The sequence below is a fragment of the Chiroxiphia lanceolata genome, chromosome 6 (genome assembly GCF_009829145.1).
Source record: "Chiroxiphia lanceolata isolate bChiLan1 chromosome 6, bChiLan1.pri, whole genome shotgun sequence".
Lineage (NCBI taxonomy): Eukaryota > Metazoa > Chordata > Aves > Passeriformes > Pipridae > Chiroxiphia > Chiroxiphia lanceolata.
Window position 1 is genome coordinate 41,433,712 of NC_045642.1, and position 19,135 is coordinate 41,452,846.

General features: G+C 48.1%; 1 protein-coding gene across 3 annotated transcripts; it reads left to right on the forward strand.

The window, feature by feature from the left end:
- Positions 1–706: 706 nt before the first annotated feature.
- Positions 707–17,972, forward strand: DLST (dihydrolipoamide S-succinyltransferase). 3 transcript variants are annotated; one of them, XM_032690361.1, is made up of 15 exons: positions 707–812; positions 5,210–5,243; positions 6,505–6,553; positions 7,556–7,611; positions 7,963–8,037; positions 8,433–8,488; positions 9,188–9,299; positions 9,798–9,959; positions 10,243–10,328; positions 11,000–11,097; positions 12,895–13,025; positions 13,591–13,664; positions 14,524–14,607; positions 15,146–15,313; positions 15,762–17,972. In XM_032690361.1, the coding sequence occupies exons 1-15, from the start codon at positions 744–746 to the stop codon at positions 15,894–15,896; spliced, it is 1,389 nt and encodes a 462-aa protein (XP_032546252.1). In that variant the 5' UTR covers positions 707–743; the 3' UTR covers positions 15,897–17,972. The 3 variants fall into 3 exon arrangements, with proteins under 3 accessions (XP_032546252.1, XP_032546251.1, XP_032546253.1); XM_032690360.1 differs by lacking the exon at positions 707–812 and adding an exon at positions 1,284–1,491; XM_032690362.1 differs by lacking the exon at positions 707–812 and adding an exon at positions 1,319–1,447.
- The last annotated feature ends 1,163 nt before the right edge of the window (positions 17,973–19,135 follow it).

Below are 19,135 nucleotides of genomic sequence, written 5' to 3' on the forward strand. Positions count from 1 at the left end.
CTCAGGTTCTGCAAATAGGTTCATTGGGTTTTCTCCCACCAGTGGTTCCCCGCCTGGAAACAGGCAGAAAACAGAAACTAGCTGGAGGATTCTCAAATATTTTCGGCATACAGACCACATCTGAGGAACAGGGCTTACTAGTCGACTCATTTGCCAGTTTGCCACAGGGAGATGACTTCATTGCCCATTTCTAACCATGCAACATCCCAGTGGCTGACGCTTGCGGCAATGTCATTCCACATGAGCCCCACGGTTTGCCATGGTGAGCAGGAAAACCACTGGTACAGCTGCCCTCCAGCAATCCGAAGCTGGTTCAATGAAGTGTGTCATGAAACGGCACTCTTTGGTAATACAGAGGATTATTTATCATTACGTATTTATCATATTTATTATTACAAGTACATCTATTACGACATGTAATAATATGTATATACAGAAATGTATGTGTTTATAGGTATATACGCAATACATACCTATTATATATGTATATTATTATTACATATCTGGTGATACGTAAGAATATTACTATTACACCCCCGTCCCCACCCTGTCCCTGTCCCTGCCCCTCAGCCCTCTTCTCCCTCTGCCCCCCCCCCCCCCCTCCGCGATGGTTCCGCCCCTCCGACCGCGCTCCCCCCGTCCTGCGGCGGTTGGTGCGGCCCCGCGCGCTTCCGTGCCGCGCGGGGCCTGGTTCCGGTGTCCGCCCTGCGGCCCCTCCCGCCGCCACCGCCGCCGCCGCCGCGATGGTGCCGCTCTGGCGGTCCCGCTGCCTCGGCCGCGCGCTGGGCCGCTCGCTGCGCGCCCTGCGACAGGTACGGCCCGCGGGCAGCGCCTCGGGGAGCGGAGCAGCGAGGGAGGGCGGCGGCTGGGCGGGCGAGGTCGGCGGCGCCAAGGACACCGGGACGCGTCCCCTGCTGCCCGGCGCCGCCGCTCCGGGGCACGGCCCGGCGGGGCACGGGGAGGGGCGGCAGGGCTGCCCCTGCAACGGCCGCGGTGGGCGCCACGCTGTCCCTTCCCAGCGGGTGCCTCTGCCCCGACACCGCCCCGCCCGGCCCGGCCAGGCCCGGCCTGGCGGGAAGGGCGGTGGCACCGGGCAGGCCCTCCGATCGCCGCCGCCCTCGCCCGCCGGCGGCTGCAGCGTCTGGGGCCCCCGCTGCTGGCAGCCCCTGGCCTGCGCTGGCACAGACCCCCCGGCGGGGTCCGCCCGGGGCAGGAACGGCAACGAACCGGTGTCTGGTTTGGTTTTTGATTTCTGTGCTCGGCCTTCAGAGCAGCCACTGAACCGTGGCAAACGGCGGTGACCTGCGCTGGCGGCACCGCGGGTGGCAGAGCCCGATGGCAGCTTAACCCTGGGGCTGCCCTTGGCCAGCTGGGTCCTAGTGTTCGATGACTCCTGGACACATCTTCCGTTTAAATAGCAAACATGCACAGCCTTTTGTGCACACATGTACGTGCACACCTACAGGAGGAAAAATACCACTTCTCTTCCAGGTGACCAGCTGGAGCCTTAGAGCATGGGACTTGATTTTAGCCATTGTATAAATGTAGGCGAGCAAGTGTTGACAGCTGATTAACTATGTTATGCTTCCCCATAGGGTTGCTCTGTGGTAAATGCTTGTCTTTGGGCTTGACAAATAGGTTTGTGTTTATAAACATGTAAAACTGCACTATAAACAACTTATAGCTAACTGTATAGTATAGTTTGTTATATGTAGATACAAATTGATTATAGTGCAGTTTAAAACAAACTAACTTAAGTGGCATTTTAGCAATATTTACACTTTGTCGGCTCTCAGTGGTGCTGTGCAATTATACAGAGAAGGGGAGAAGTCAGATGGAGTATTCAAAACAGAACTAAGCAGCAGATCGGGAGGTTTTAGCCGAGTGCTAGGAAAGTGAGATACTTTTAGTTAACCTGTTAGTTGTACTGGAAAAGTTGAGTGGTAGTAGTTTGGTTTCCATTAGAGCAGTGATATGGGAAGTAAGTTTTGAGACAGTGATAATACAAGCTCTTTGGAGAAACAGAAAGAAATGCCAGAACTTGGCAAACTTCTGATGGCAAAAGTGAGAACAGTAGACATGTAGAAAATTCAGGAATGGAGGGTTGAATGGGAGAAGAGTAGAGTCAGTGAGGGTGAGGAAGGGTTGACGGTTGGTAAAAGAGAAAAAGGTCCTGAACTCATATATCAAGTAGAAATCATGAATGTGCATCAATAGCCTGTAGCATGTAAGAGTCAGGGCAGGGGCAGGCAGCTGTTGAAGGATGACCTGAAAAAGTCCAGAAAAGAGCTAGTCTGAAAAAGAATGGTTTGATCAGGAGCTGCATTTGGTGCTTTGATAATCAAGTCCTGTTTATCTGGAAAGGTGTTTGTAAAGAACTTTTTCTTCCCTGTTTGATCCTCCTCTCTGCTGGAGGAGTTCTCAGCCTGTTGTCTTAGTAACAGTATCCGTCACCACTTAGCATTGTTATCTCCATCCCACCTTGACATCTGCCCTCCATGCTATATAATAATAGTGTTGATATGCATGAAGGCTTTGCAGTGGGGTTTTCGTGTGCAGCAGTGATTTGTGCTCATCCTTGTTGAACCTGCATTTGCTTTGCTCTGAAAAAGCCATGGCTGGAGAAGTGATTGATGCTCTGCCTGTTGTCATAGCTACCCAGCACTGGGCTTCTGTTTTGCCTCTGTTGAAATGAGCTGCACTGTCCTGTTCATCAGAGTTCTTACCTGAACTGGTCCCTGATCTCACTGTTGGTATACAGGCTGTTGCTTTAGCTGATGTATTCCATAATTTATTTCAGTGTGTAGTGACCTACTGGAAGGTGATGGCTCCTTGAAAGGTGTGGCCTGGGACGATGTGTACCAAGGTCACTTTGGCATAATAGCAGTTGTAAAAACAATTCTGAGAAGTCTTGTGAAACGAGGGGGAAAAATTAATCACTTGATACATGAGTCACTAGCTAATTAGACTAAGATTTCTTTCTTCAAGCGAAGGCTGTCTTTTTAAAATGACCCAAAGTGCTAATGCCAGGTAGCAAAACCAAAATGTTTCTATTTTCACTGAAAAGCTCCAATAGCAGGCAGATTTAGCCAGGTGATACCAGAATAGATGCGATCACAGTGATTCCTTCATGGAAAAAGGGAAGGGGAACAGCTCTATCAGGCATCTCCTGGAGCTGCATGTCATCTCTGAGGTACCATAGTTAAAAGGCAGGCACACGGCAGTTCTGCAGAATGCAAGCCAGAGAAATCTCAGGATTTTTTATTAGTGGTTTCTCCTCACATTAAGCTCTTTCCCTCATTTCTTAACCTAGAAAATAGAAGGATAGAGTGGTACTGATTTTTTTCCTTCATTTTGCGGCAGTTGTGAAACACAGACTTGGTGCCTTGGGAAGAGAGCTGCAGATGTGTTTTCTCACAGCGATTTGTTTTTGGGACAGTCCTTCTGAACTTTTTTTTTTGTTTTAACTTCACAGTAAACTGGTCCTGAGCAAATAAAATTGTCTGGTTTTGCTTTATTCTGAGGCTGTTCCTTTCTTAACAATTTATTTTTTTAGCATGCTAGGAATGCCCTTAACCGCTTTTTAATAAAGCACCCAGAAAACATTAGTGGGCAGAGGGGAAGTTAGGTCACATGGTTTTCTATTTGGGACACTCCGGAAAGTGGGAAGAATTTGATCAACACAGGAACTACCATATGTGCTGAGGATTGTGGCGCTTTAGATAGCTGACCCAGTGGAGTTCAGTTGAAGTTTGTCTTACTGATCTTGGCTTAGGCCTGGCTCTACACAAACCAGATCTGAGTTAGCAGAGGCCAGTGCTGCACCAAGATTAAGCATCGTAGCATTCAAGATGACTCTGCAAAGTCTGCACAGTGCTTCCTGCTTTCCCTGCCCAGGTAGACTTGGGGCAGGGGCTCCAGTGAGCCCTGACAGAAGCTGATTTTGCAGGACTGTTGTTCCAGGATCGTTGATCTCTGCAGTGGACCAGAAAGCAGGGTAGCTGCATGGTGCTGTGCTGGACCTTAGGAACAAGTCAGCCTGGCTGCCTGCATCCTCGGCACAGCTAATCATAACCCTTTTGAAATGCCCGTCTGTCATTGAGTTGACTCTGTGTGAATATCCAAGAAACCAAATCCATTGATAAACTTGGATAATTAAACTGCCAATGGGTCAATTCCAGGCCTATTAGTAGTTTTGATATGAACTATACACTGAATATATTTTTTTATGCTACAGCACTCAGTCCTGTAGATGGTGTGCCAAGCTTAAGTCTCTATGTTGTCTTACCACACAGCTCCCCAAATTATTCTGATATGTAAGATCAGTTATATCCTGTCCTACTTGCTCTGCTGAAGCTGAAATCAGGGCTTATATGCAGACTTCAGATATTGAAGGTGTGAAGGAAATCTGACTTTTACGTCTTTCCTTAGCTGGAGGATAAGGGTGCTTTGAGCTCTTGAGTATCTGACTTGTTCTAAACCAGTCAACTGCATTTTAGTCACTGCGACATTTTCCTGTTGCTTTTAATGAGTTCTTAGGTTCTCCAGACATTGAGGTTTGATGCTAGAGAAATGTATAACAACAATAGGGAAAGTAACTGGAATGTCTTTGAAATGTCTTTTGAGGACTGTTATGGTGAGCTAGGAGTGCAGTCAATGATTACTTGGGTATGCAGTGAAACATCAAAAGAAGGTGGAATTCCTGTCTTACTGATAGTGGTAGAAATTTTACCATTGAGGGCAATTCTGGCCTTCTGGAGTTCAAAGGCTCCATAGCTTTAGAACAAATTTTAAAAAACCCTAGATGTTGCATTTGTGACTGTAGGAGTAAACATCATGGGATGTTTTTTCGTCATATCCAGTAGCTACCCTTGACCTTCTCATTCATAGCAAATTTTATTAGAAATCTTGAAGAGGAAAGTGTGCATGAGAAGGTCAAAACAGCTGAAGCCACAGCTGAAAACCAAAAGCATCAAATTTAACATCACTGTCACCAGAAAGCACCCTCGAAGGAGTCAAAGCAAAGACAAGGGTATAGGTGCTCTCACCATTTCCTTCTCTAGCGCACTATGGGAAAGTAGCATGCCTGCAGACTGGAGCATGGGAATGGTGGGTCCTGTGTCTGATTCAGATCTCATGGAAAAACCAAAGTCCTCCTAGGATGGGTCTGTCTTCTTGTAATACTGATAGATCCTTTTCTCTCTTGCAGGGGAACTGTACTCTGGCAAGATGCTCTCTCTCTGGTGAGTCTAACGCTTTTATTTACAAACTACCTAGAAAGAACAGAGCTGATGATGGAGGTTGGTAATAGGTTTTATTGGGGTTTATTTCAATCAGTCATGTAATGAAGAAACAGTGAAATGAGCTAAGTTTCTGAGTGCCTCCCTTGCATAATGTACATGCTGCCTGATCCCTTAGGCTCTGGTGAAGATTCCAACAGCACAGCACAGAGTATTTCAAGCATTGCAGTGCTTGAACCATGTGCTGTTGCAGAGCCCCAGGTCTCTAATAAACTCCCTTGGAAATGATAGGTGAATATTGTGACGTATCAAATCTGATTCACCTGTGAACTCTACTTTGGTGCCTAAACTGTTTTTCCTTAGAGCTCTGTTTCTTCTAGCTGTACTGTGTTTATATAGCATCACTCACTTCTGATTCCACTTTGAGAAACCAGTTAAATCTTCTTACCTTTTTTGGTTTCTAGAGTTCCAGTTCAGCTCTTTAGTAGGAGATGGTGTAAAAATTATATTGCTTTTTTAAAAAAAAACAAATGGGGAAATGGTTCTTCCTTCTGGCGTTGCGTAATTGAGGTAATTATATTCTCCAATTACTACTCTGACTCTCTTTAAGATCAGTCTGGAAAATTGCCCAGTGCCCTATAAGAGACAAAGGACAGGAGTTCAGTTCCTAATAAAAACTGCAGTGTCAGGGCACGTGAGCAGTGTGGGAAGGGGACAGTGGGGTATGTGAAACTGAGAAGCTATGCAAGTACTATTTTGAGTTTTGGAAAAGAAATTCTCTGGAAAGGGGGTGGACAGAGAAGGGGAATGATGGTAGCTGGCTACTCTGCCCTACATCCTCTTTTCATTCTTTCTTCCTCCTTACCTGTCCATGCGACTGTGAAGCTTCCTGGGAGGTGCCTCTTAGGGGGCTCCTTCGCTCCTGCCCTTTGTACTCAGCAGTCCTGGAGGTGTTCCTCATGACTGTTTCCTGGTTTCCTTCTGAGCGAGGTGGCTGCTGCTTAGTTTGCCCTTTTCAAAGTTATCCTTATTAGCTTTGAGATCAAGATATAACTGTTTTTCCCATCCCTGTAAATCTAGATGAAAAGACCACTGTTCCTGGCAAGCTCTGGGCAGGTTTGATGGCACTGAGGTGTCTCTGCATGGCTTTTAGTCCCAAGCTTCTTTCATGGTGGACACTGGTGTCCTCTGCATTCTTTTACCTGACAGGGACATTTAAGGGCTGGATAACTTTCCTGTGGGGTAACTCCTTTCTCATTCACAGGTGTGGCTGGGAGCCAGGGATTGGCTTACACAAACAGCAGGAAGCTTCTGTAAGTATCCCCAGGAAAGCTGTAATGTGGAGAGACTGGGGTTGCTCTAGCCGTGAAAAGATTTGGGGGCTGAGAAACAGAATGTGGTTGGCTGTCATGAAATCCTTTTGCACATCTTAGGAGCGTGGAGATAGCCCTAACAAAATCTAGGTTTTGCAGGTCAGGAACTGAAAAGAAGCTTTGAAACCAGATACCAAGGGCAGGGAAGGGACAGGAATCAGGAAACTGGTGACTAGAAGTGTTGTTTGCTCTATGATGGTCTTCTGATAGGTTTTCTGTCAGGAGAAATGGGGTCATTTACAAAGCTGTTGTTCCTATGACAGGGTTTGCATTGCTAAGGTGGTCTTGTAAAAATGTATTTGGGTAAATAATCATAAGAGCACATGCATAAAAGCCTAAAGTACTGGTCTGTTTGTATGAAGTAGCCTGTGCTAGAGGAAATGCTAAAGCATGTTTGTTTCAGCTTTCCAAATGTGATGTCAGTAGATATAAAAATCATGCTTTGGAATGCTTGGAATTTCCAGCTCCCTGTGAAGAACATGGTGGAGAGAAATATCTGTCTCTCTAATGTGTTGCCATAGGCAATTTATGGTGCTTTTCCTTTTTTTTTTTTTGGAGCAATCTAACAGCTTCTGTAGAGATGACAGTCCTAATCTGGAGGTAAAAAAATGGTAACTGCACTAGTCTTGGACATAGGGTGGGCTGTCTAGTCACCCTTTAATCAGTGTTTAAACCACAGGGGTTCCGTTGAGTTGTCTCCCTAAATTAAAATTCCATGCTTGTCAGTTCTTACTGAGTTTCTGAGAGCACTAGTGATGGTAGGATGTGATGTTTCCTTTCTTACTGGATTGTTGCAGCTTGAGCAGTAAGTAGGAGTCCCTTAGAAAAAATATATTGGAACAGACAATCAGTTAAGCGAATGTAAACTCTTTACTCGAGCTTGGTGCTAGCATCCTGCATAGGAACATACTTCTGTGTTCATACCTTTCTCTCTTTCTGCAGAGTAAATAGCTCCAGTGTCTTCACTGTCCGGTACTTCAGAACCACTGCAGTACGTAGTAAGTAAAAAGTCAGGAGTTAGCAGTATGCTTCTTTTGGTACCTCTTGCTGTCTTGGCAACAGCTGAAGCTACCTTCCATCCTTGGTCATGGCTCTGCCTGCATGGACAGCTGAGAGTTTATATCCCTGGGGCCCTAAGGATTTTATCTGGCATTCCTGTCACAGTGTGACTTTCAGTCAAATGGAAATTTCTCTGCTGTTTAAATGTTAATCAGTGTTGAAGCAAAGAGAAGGCCAGCAATTGATGTCTGCTGACCTACCCCCTTTAGCAGAATTGTGATGACAAGAACGAAGCGATGCCATAAGTTTTGAGCTCTGAATGCATTCAGATCTATCTGTGTCTCTCACAGGGGATGACGTGGTTACAGTGAACACACCAGCCTTTGCAGAGTCAGTCACAGAAGGAGATGTCAGGTGGGAGAAAGGTAAGCACTTGCCTCTTCCCTGAAATTCTCAGCACCATTGCTGCTGCGTTGGACAGCTCAGGGATGCACTGTAGTTCACTGGCTGACAGCCTGCTGTGTGCCTTTCAGTCTGTGACAAATGAGGCAGTTAATTGCAGTTCTCCTAAGGGATAAGGATTGCAGTTACTGCCTTGTCAGCCCTAGTCATGGGTGATGTTGGGTGAAGGGAGATGTCTAAGCTGGAATCAGACTCTTAACTGTGCAGTGGATTGATTGTTTGAGCTAGTCTTTTCTTTAGAAGTTGTGGAGAGCTGAGGTGAAAAAATTCTGGGTTAGTGTGGGAGACTGCTGTGGGTAAAGAGGGGAGGCCAGAGCACACCTCCCTCCTCACAGTGGTCTTCATATCTATCATTCAGCTGTTGGAGACACAGTGGCGGAAGATGAAGTGGTGTGTGAGATTGAAACAGACAAGGTAGGAGTTTTCTGGACCAAAACTTTTTCTAGTTCTGTAGCAGATACCCTGTATGGTTCCTCTCCTGCTAAGAGCTCCTACAGCCTGCAGGCCCTGACTGTGTCTCCTTCTCCCTTTATGGAGAAAAGCTTTTCTCATCAACTATGAGAGCTGGCTGTTCCTTGAGTGAGAATTCTTTAATAATTCTTCCTTACTCATACATTTGATTAATTATCAGTGGTCCTGATGTTTGTTGGAGGTGCATTTCCACTTCTCCTTCCAATTCCAAGAGTGCTCTAAGCTTTGAAACCTGTTTGTGTTTAAACAAAGAAGAAATCTGCAAGCCATAGGTTGTCTTCAAATTGTTTTAAATTTAGGCTTTAAATTTACCCACCCCTTAAAGGACTGTTAAGCTTTGAAGTTCTTGCTAAATTCTCTGCCAAGTTCTGCTTTCAGTGTTGCTGTCAGGAAGATTCTGGCAGCAGGTCAGTTCTTGACTGTACCCTGGAGATCAGGCTATATGTTGCACTGCCAGCATCTCCTAAAATTTCATTGGCACAAAATCTTGGTGGAGGGTGTGAAAACTGGTGCAAATGGTGTGAGACATAGCTGCTCTCTGTGCCAAGTTACAATGCATATCTGCAGATATTGGCATCTTCTCTTGGGCACTTGTTGTCCATCCAATGTTTGGGGGAATTTCACTGATTTTTCTTTTTTCAGACATCAGTGCAAGTTCCAGCCCCAGCAGCTGGTGTGATTGAAGCCCTTCTGGTACCCGATGGTGGCAAAGTGGAAGGAGGGACACCTCTGTTCAAACTCAGGAAAACTGGAGGTAAGTCAGGCATGTGTAACTTGCACAGGCCTTCCTGTTTCCACCAATCTTTTTCTGAAGATGAAAGGAAAGCATTTAGAGGGATCCTGAGAGAGGTTAAATAATTCCTCTGTCTGCCTCTGTAGCTGGAAGAAAATTCTCCTATTCTGTTGTCCATTAGAAAAGCATAATTTTATTCTTCTGAGGGGGGAACTTCTGTTCGCTCAGGAGGAGACTGAGCTCTAAGCTAAAACTAGTTGAGAATTCCCCTAATAAAACTCCCTTCTCTGCCCTCTTCTCTGTAGCATCCAGTCTCCTGGACAGTGAGGAGATCAAGGGTGTTGATGCGTGAAACTCTTTCACCATGATTTTTCTCTCGTGGTGACTCCTGCCAGTTCAGTAGTGCTGAGAACATAAAGGCACTCTGCTGGAGGGTTAACTTTTGTCAGGTTGGTTGGACTCTCAGATCCCTGGCACTGGAAGCTGTTGCATTTACCGTGGTTCTTCCTTGTCTTTCAGCTGCTCCTGCCAAGGCTAAACCAGCAGCAGCCCCTCCTCCTCCTTCAGCCCCTGAACCTGTAGCTGCGGCTGCTCCTCCCCCTCCCCCTCCTGCAGCACCAATTCCCACAACGATGCCACCAGTGCCGCCTGTGTCAACTCAGCCCATTGACAGCAAACCAGGTGAGGCAACAGCTGATCGTTCCTGTTCTCAAGCCTCTCTTCTTTGTGGAGAGCATGTAAGATTAAAGACTGCAAACAGTCTGGCATTTATGGCGAAGGCCTCCCGCGTTATTCCCCTGCATACTCCAGTATGGAGAGCTCAGCTATGCTCATGGAACTGTCCAAGCCCAGTGCAAGGCTGCTCCTGCGCTGCGTTGCTTAAGCAAGGAGCTTGAACGTGCTTTCTACCTCACAGCCTTTCTACGTGGCTTCCCTTTATGACTGATGTTTTTTTTCCCCTCAGTGTCTGCAGTGAAGCCGGCTGCAGCCCCAGCGGCAGCCCCTCTTGGGGAGGCAGCGCCCACCAAAGGTGTCAGATCAGAGCATAGGGTAAGTTGTAGGAATGGGATATTGCCAGCGCTTCTGTTGCTGGGTGATAATCTGTTCTGGCATAAGCCTTGAGCTTTATGGATGTGTTCATATCTACCTGTACACACCCAGCTCAGGGGGAGTGTGACAGATGGGGAAATTCTCTGCATGAGGAACCACTTACAGGTGGGGTGGAGGAGGAGCCAGGACCAGTCCGACGCAGGTCTTTTCTAGGCAAAAGTCTTGTCTTGAGCTCTGCTGACTGAGGACAGAAGGACTTGATGTGGATCTGCTTGGTCTGTCCACAAGCCCTCAGCAAAGGGCTGAGGCTGCTGCAGCTGCCTTGTGCATTCTTAAGAGAACATGGCTGAGCAACCTGCTTTTTAGCAGTCTTGCTCTTCTCACACTAGCCACATGCTGGAAAGCTAGGCATGCTTGGAGGTCCCAAGGAACACAGAATACAGTGATGCATTTCAGCACTGCTTTTCAAGTGAACTGTGTGTTGAGCTGAGCAGGGAAATCAACTCCTCAGCCCATTGTGCTCCTCAGGGAGACCTGGAGTGAAAACCTTGGTCCTAGGCATCTGTTAATAGTCAGCCAGATGGCAAGGGAAGGACCTTTTGAGTTTTTTGTGTATTTTACCCCTTGGATGAACTTGAGGCAGCTTCTGCTTATACCTTTTTAATTTTCAGGTGAAAATGAATAGGATGCGCCAGCGTATTGCTCAGCGGCTGAAAGAGGCTCAGAATACTTGTGCCATGCTGACCACTTTCAATGAGATCGATATGAGGTGAGGAGCAGACCTTTTTTTCCCCTTTATGAGTAGAAACAGATGAAGGCAGTCAAAACCTTGCTGATTCTCTTTGGAGAGTGACAACATGTCTTTTGGGACCTCTCTCCTGGGTGTGTACCACAGTCTGCACAGCTTCTTTGGGGCCATGTTAGTGTTGCAGTATGAGGGGTACTTATCTTCCTATCATTCCTCAGCAGTCATCTGCTGCTTGTAAAAGGGGTAGTCTGCTTCCTCTTCTGTGTGCTTGTTGGTGGGGCGCTGGTAAATGTTAAGCAGAAGACCAGGAAGGACTAGTATAATTTGTGTAATGGCTGTTAGAAGACAGCAAGATGTAGCATCTGCTTTCTACCACCCCGCCAGGTTATTGCTTTTGGAGGTATTTAATTCCCAGTAAGGTGGTTCTCCAGGGTTCATCAGCCTTTCAGGTGAGCGTTGCATAGGTCCGAGGTCTCTGCTCAGATGGTACAGCTTTCCAAAGACAAACTAGCATCCTTCCCCATCCCCTCCAAGCAGGTGGGGGTCTCCTGACTCAAGTGCTTGCGTGGACTGAACACACTAATGGCTTTGGAGGGTGGGCAGCTTGTGTTACAGTGCATTAAGGGGAAATTGTGCCCAAATCAAATTGCCTTGTGTAATCCTATTCTGCTCCTTAAGACAAAACATGTAAATATTTGGGTCTCAGAACAATAAGGCTGGCAAAATAGTCTTGATTAGAGGGAAGTGCTGCAGCTTTATCTCCTCTCAGAGGCTCATTGAGGTGTCGCTTTACGCCAGCATAGGGCTCTCATTGCATCTCGTAATCTAGTTTGGATAGATTGCTGGGAGGTTGACTTGTGAGGACCTGTGCTGGGGCCTCCTGCTTCCCATGGGGATCAGTGTCTGAAAGGAGGAGGCCATAATAAGACAGTTTCATAGCAAATCACCTCCTCATTGCTGCAGTCATGCAGTTGTGTCTTGGGAGGCACTAATGTCTTTGGGCAGTAATCCTAGCTCTAAACAAGGTTAGGCGCAGGAAAACAAACACTCTAAACCATGGAGAACCATGTTCCTTGCTGAAACTGTCTTTTCAAAGACTCAGGGTGTCTGAAGAGGGGAGAGATGGACCATGCAATTCCACAGCGTCTGGTGTTAGCCTGGAATAGGCAGAGCTTGTAGCCACAGCTTGGTTGACTTTTTGTAAATGGCCTCAATTTTGATAAATAGACACAGTGGGAAAACGTGATTAGTCTGATTGAGAGCTGTGATTGGGCTGGCACCTACTACCATAGCTCCAGGGAAGATTTCTTTCATATTCACTCAACTCCCACAGTCAACTCAGAGAGTTAGATACAGAAGTGGTGTTGTGCTGGATGGTACTGGACTTTCAGAGGGATTGAGGTCTTTTCCTTTGTGCATCTTTTTTGCTTTTGGCATTTCCTGTTTTTTCACCCTTCTGTGTCAGCCCAGCCACACCTGCCAGTTGCTGTCTGTGATGCCGCATGGGTATGAGCACTGGTACCTGGAGAATCAGTGGCAACATCAAGCCTAAGCAGGAAATGTGCCATGCCCCATCATGTTTCTGTGCCTGGCAGTGTGAGCCATGCAGGTTAACCTTGTCATCTTGATCCTTTGGCAGGAGCTTTAGAGCCGTGTTCAGTACCTATGACATTCAAAGGGTTTTCCAGCAGAGTGGTGGTTTCCCACTTGGTGGTACAGGTTTGCAGTCCCTGGGGCTGGCACCGAAATCTGTTACAGAGTGAGGGAACAGTGTTTTCTTGGACTCCCTGCTTACCAGCATTATCATGCATTTTGCAGCAACATCCGGGAGATGAGAGCTGTACACAAGGATACCTTCCTGAAAAAGCACAACCTGAAACTAGGTTTCATGTCAGCTTTTGTGAAAGCTGCAGCTTTTGCTCTGCAGGACCAGCCTGTTGTGAATGCAGGTGAGTGGTGACCCTTGCTGGTGAGTTGCATGTCTCACCAGTGAATGTGACGGAGTTGGGGAAGGCAGATGGCCAAGTCCATGGCAGGAGTAATAGCTTGGACAAGCAAGTCAAACACACAGGAAAAAGGGGGACAGTCCTGCATGCTGCAGCTGATTTCAAGTAGATAGAGGACAGCTTGCCAAGGGGGGCTCTGTTAGGAAGGGGTGGCCAGGAGTGGGGCTGGGGCCATGCGTACACAGCCCGCAGAGAGCAGAGCCTGCTGTTTGGTGTACATGTAGCTGCTGTAGGCACAGTGCAGTTCCTGGGGAGTGTCAGAGGTGCTTGCTGAAATCTAGAGGAGCGGAATAACCAAGGGAAAATAACTGAGTAATGACCTATGTGGACTGGGTTTCCTCTGTCTATCCTGATGCTTCTCCCAGAGGTGCAGCAAGGGCTTATTCTTCTCTGAAATTACATCTAAGCTAGGCATGAGCAAGTTGTTATGATTTTGTGGCTGCTTCTGGCCTGTTGAACCCTTGATCTTGGATACTGCATGTGTAGCCCAACTTTTTTCTCTTTCTAGTGATTGATGACACGACCAAAGAGATTGTGTACAGGGACTATGTGGACATCAGTGTTGCTGTAGCAACTCCTCGGGTAGGTACCTTGGTTGCTTTGTCTCTGCTTCCTGCAGCCTTTGGTCTGGGATTGTCATACACTTTGAGCCAACCCAGCTTTGCACTGTGCTGCAGCAGAAATTAAGTGATGACACTGATTGCGTAAATGAGACATCTAATACATTGTGGACTGCTGAGATAGCTTTTGAGAGAAGATGGTGGACCAAGAGTGTTCTGCCTCCTTACTAGGAGATGTGGTAACAGGGTCAATACAGATCTCAGTTGTTAATGAGTAGGGCTAAGTTAGGGAAACCCTTTTTTGTCATGGATCCATGAGGGTATAGCATAGATAGTAAAAGCTTTGCATGTCATGTCCTTTGGCTAACACTGCTGTGCTGTTGCACAGAAATGTTCCTCTCCAGGGAGAGTATGGAATGGAGATACAGATGTTAATTAGTGAATGACCTTCTTGATTAGAAGATTCTGTTGTGAGGCAGAGTTTGGACCAGGACTGAAGTTCTGTCACTGCTCCCAAAGCCTAGGGGAGGCCCAGCATAAAGGGACTCCACTCTTCTCACAGAGATAAGAGGTGGCAGCTGAAATCTGTCCAGTGCTTCACCTGCTTTTATGAATGTGGAGCTGGATCCAGACAGACCTGGTTGATTTTATGAGACAGGCTAATGAAGACAAAGATATCCTTTATGGTGTCAGCCCTTGGTGTGTGTCATGCCAGGTTTCCCGTCAGGCTGCCAGGGTGCAAGGCAGCTCTTCCCACCACCTGCTGTGCACTGAGGGAAAGGCAGGAACTCTATGGGTCTGCAGCCAGGCTCCTGCCCCATAATAGCTATCTGTGTGTCGCTGCAGTGAATTTGCTGTTCATGCAGTTTGGTTCTCCACAGGGTCTGGTGGTCCCTGTGGTTAGGAATGTAGAAAACATGAACTTTGCTGACATAGAGCGCGCTATCTACGAGCTGGGGGAGAAGGTAAGGAAAGTTGGAGGTTTTCCTGAAGAGGGTTGGGAGGCATGGGAGGAATTGGGAGTGCTGGATAGGCATGAATTGATTTGGTCTCTCTGTGTTGTCATCTCGGACCTCTAACATACTGAGTTGCGCTGTGGGGAGTGATCCAGTTACATCTGTAGCTGTGCCTGTGCCTTCCAGGACAACCCTATCTACTTGTTGTCCTTTCAGAAGACCACAAACTATGCATTAGTGGCATGGTGTGTCTTTACGTTTGTCTTTAGAGGCCGAGGCTTAACTGCCCTGGGATAGAAGTCCCTGTGTCTTGTTTCCTGCAAAAACAGGACTTGGAAGCAAAGGCGAGAGAATCCTTCCCTAAAGCCACTAAATGTTCAGCTCTAAAGACAGATGCATTTTCAACTAATTTGTGCTGGGTTTCAGCTGAATAGATCAATAAGCGAAGCTCTTGCAGTCAGTATTTATGGAGAGAGTGAACGTCTAAACCCTTTCCTTTGCTCTCTGTGATCTGTGTGGCTTTCTGAGACCTCACTTTTTCTTCTAGGCACGGAAGAACGAACTGGCCATTGAAGACATGGACGGTGGCACTTTCACAATCAGCAATGGAGGGGTTTTTGGGTCACTCTTTGGGACACCTATCATTAACCCACCCCAGTCTGCCATCTTAGGCATGCATGCCATCTTTGACAGGCCTGTGGCTGTGGGAGGCAAGGTAGGTGGACCTGCACTGCAGGTTTTAGTGAACAGAGGGAAGGGCTCAGTGAGTTGAGGACCATAGTCCATATTTTCTAAGAGATTGTTGTCAACTTCTAAAAGGCTTTACTGTGAAGGAGAAGCAGAGACTAATGGGTGTAGGGCAGCCTTAGGTGTGCAGGGGGCCTTGTCCTATCTATGAGGGGTAGAACTGGACATAATCTGGTTAGGTGCAGAGAGGAGGAGGTTGTAGCCTTTGTGATAGAGAACAGCTCCACAAAGGGACCTAGTCTTGTGTGTGGCGTGGACCAAGCCTGGGTGAGTGAGTGGCTAGGTAATCCTGCCAGGCAGTACAAATCCAGGAGGGCTTGAGCCCTGGATTCAGGGTCTTCCCTGAATTCACAGGAGGGGATCATGCAGGCGGTAGGGCTGAGCTCACTAATCCTTGTCTTATTCCTGCCTCTCAGATCGAGGTGCGGCCTATGATGTATGTGGCGCTGACGTACGATCACCGGCTGATCGACGGCAGAGAGGCAGTGACCTTCCTGCGCAAGATCAAGGCAGCGGTGGAGGATCCCCGCGTGCTGCTGCTCGACCTGTAGAGCAGTCACACCCCCACACAACCCACCCAGGACAGGCCGCAGCACCAGCAGGGACAACGCAGGGCATTCAGGAACTGGCAAGGGTCATTCCAGTCTCTCTCCCTCCGCTGTGATTAGAGCTGTCCCAGAGGGAATTACAGGGATAGCTCCTACCTCCTTTCCTATTCTGTTTAATGAAGGTTTAGTATCTCTCAAGAACTGCCATGCAGTGGGCCAACCACTGAATGGCACTGCCTTTCCAGAGATATCTGTACAGCATCCTCTCCCTCACAGCACCAAAATCTCACCTCTAGCTTGTCCAATACCACTGGAAACTGCTTGCTGCTACTGTGCTAGGGTACTTTCCCCGCCCCTCCATGACGGGTTCAGCTTTATTGCCTAGCACTAAGGTTCCTGGGAGGGAGAGGAAAGGAAAGGCTACTGTCCTGTCCATTTTTTGCTTGAAAATATTTCACACTCACCTGCCTTGCAAGAGCAGTCTGGGGGACCCCCAGGCTCCTTGCAGCAGAGGTTTTGACCAGAGCAGGGCTTGAGGTAGGTGTCATGCTTCTGGCAGCGCCCTAGTTACACTCCCTCCACAGACAGTAACGTGGTGGTGGCAGCTCCCCTACTTTCCCTTGGAGATTGTTTGTCTCTCACCAGCCTGGTCACTGTGGCGTGAATGTTCCTGTCCAGGTGGGCAGCGCCTGTGACCTCTGTGGAGGTAGCACTGTTCCTGGGGACAACCCTTTCACCATTACAGGCCTGACATGGGGGTGAGAACGAGCCCCCAGCAACTCTCCTTGAATCACAGCTCACTGGTGGTGGATCTGACTGCTGGCTTCCTGCGTGCAGGGGCTTGGCCTGCTTCCAGCAGACACAGCTGGGGGGGCCAGGCCTTTCACTGTAATGTATATCCCAGCCCATGGGTGCTGGTTTTGGGGGGAGGGGTCAGTCCTTAATCTGATAGCGCACACATGTTATTGAGGGGTGAGGGGGTTGCTAGTGCCTGCAGAGTCTATTACTCTTACCCCCTACACAGAACTTGTAACTAAAATATTTAACACAGCGGATTTTAAATGAAATAAAAGTGGGCAATGACTGCAAGGTGGGGTGTGTTTGAGGGAGCGGCTCCTGGGCAAAGACTCAGTAATCAGCAGCATTCCTTGTGTAGCGTAAGAAGCCTGTTACCTGGTGGTGAGAGAAAAAAGGCAATGGGAGCTGGGCCCACCAGTGGTGGTACTAAATTGAGGCTTCTCTGCCTGTGAACTCTACTGTCCTTTAACTCCCTGCCAAAGAATTGGCTCTTCCCGGCAAAGATGAGGTTTTCAGGGCTGGAAATCATCCTTTTCTTGGTCTAGCAACAGAATTGTTACATATGGTGAGGAATTCCCACTGTTTGCTAAAGGGCATGATGGCCAAGAGGGAGACCTGGGACAGGCTCATAAAGTACAGGTGTGGAGCCAGGTTGGGTTTTCACTGCTACAACAGGGGAGAGTTGTAAATCATGCAAGTGGGGAAAAGGCTGTTGGGAGTTGCAGAAGGAGAAAGGAGGCTCAAAGCCTCAAAGGAGCTCAAAGAACTGTAAAGCAGAAGCTGGCTGTCGTGCTGAATGTTTCCCCAAGGAACTGTCCTTGTTGGAACAATACAAAATCATTCCTGGATCATGGCAGGGTTTTCCCAGCTCTGACATCAACTTCAGAGAATGGTTTGCCCTTCCCAGCTATGGGTGAAGAGGGCAGCCCCTTCTAACAGAAAAGGACAGCACTCACAGCTGGTAGGCTGACAAAAGGGAGAGCAGTTTTTGCCTGCGTTTTCTTGGCAGCTAGGGATAAACCAGTGTGTGGAGTCAGCTTTCCTCTCCCTGACCCTGGTTGAGGTAGAAGGTTAGAAGGAGAGGAAAAACCCCTTCCCTGTTCTGGAAGGGCAAAGGGTCTAGTTGTTCTTGCAAATGAGTGAAAGAGAAGGTTCTGATTTAAAAATGCTGCTAGCTCCAAGCCCTCCTTGCTGGTTTAGGATATGGAGGGCCTGTGAGCCTGGGGAAGGGCAATGCCTGTATTCTGCCTGGAGCTGCAATAAATGAGGCCTTTGAACTAACTAAGGAGTGAATGTACAGTCAAGCTTTTAAAATGAGGCAGCCTAGCAAACTGTTTTATTTAACCAGCCCTGTCAGGGCTCACTGTAGAGGGTCATGCTTGAAGCTTCCTTTCTTTTGACCCTCCGGGGTGACACCCATGGCACTGAGTTGCAGGAAGCCATGCTGTGACTTTGGCCACAGGGTCCTTCATCCTGAACCTCCCCTGAATCACAGGACTAGGAGGCTGGTGGACGAGGGTACAAGCCTGTAGCTGGATGGTTTGGACAGTGCAGGCTGCCCTGGAGAGGAAAAGCCCCAGGCTCAGCTGCTCCTGCTCTCTGGCCTGCTTGTGGCATCAGTGGTCATTCCCTGCTTAGTCATCCCATTTTGTCACAGCCTTTAAGGTGTCCCTACCTTTGCTGGTGCAGATGAGTTTCTCCCAGACTCTGCTTCCCTCTGGTGGACAAGCATTCCTGCTGCTTCCCAAGAGCCAGGCTCAGCCAGCAAGGTGTTACTGCTGATGGCAAGCAGGAGCTGGAACCAGCTAGCCACAGAGAAGTTTCACTGGTGCCAGTAATTCCTTACTATCTGGGATGAGTGTACAGTGTGAGGGAGTGCTGGGAGAGGAGGGCCAGAACTACACTGCTGCCATTGCAAGCTTGTCCTTCAGCCTTTGAGTGGCTTTGAGTTGCACAACTGAGCACGGCAGCCTCTGCTTTGGGCTGTTAGCAGACACCGGTGTTCACACTACTTTTTGTTCCATCTTGAATGTATGTACACTTGGCCTCCTTCCATCTGTGCTGGCTTTCAGAGCTCACCTCTTTAAGCCCTCACTATCTGGTCTACCAGGGATGACTGCTCAAAGCAGAGCAATGAGGAGGGCTGGGCTGCTGTCCTGCCAGCTGGAAGAAGCACCAGGTACGGGAGGCTGGAGCCACAACAGGTAATGATGACAAAAATCAAGGCTGGAAGAAAACACAGGCACTCTGCATTTCTCCCAAATCTGAACTGCAGCCCTCTGGCTGTGCAAACCTGAGAGGCTGTGAGGCAAGCGGGACACAAGGGGAGATGGCCAGGCACTCAGTGCCAGCTTCAGGATTTTGGCTGCATGGTGCTGATGGCCAGGGGATGACACCAACCCGGTGCTCACAGGCAGGTTTGAGAAACAGATTTGGGGCTCTCC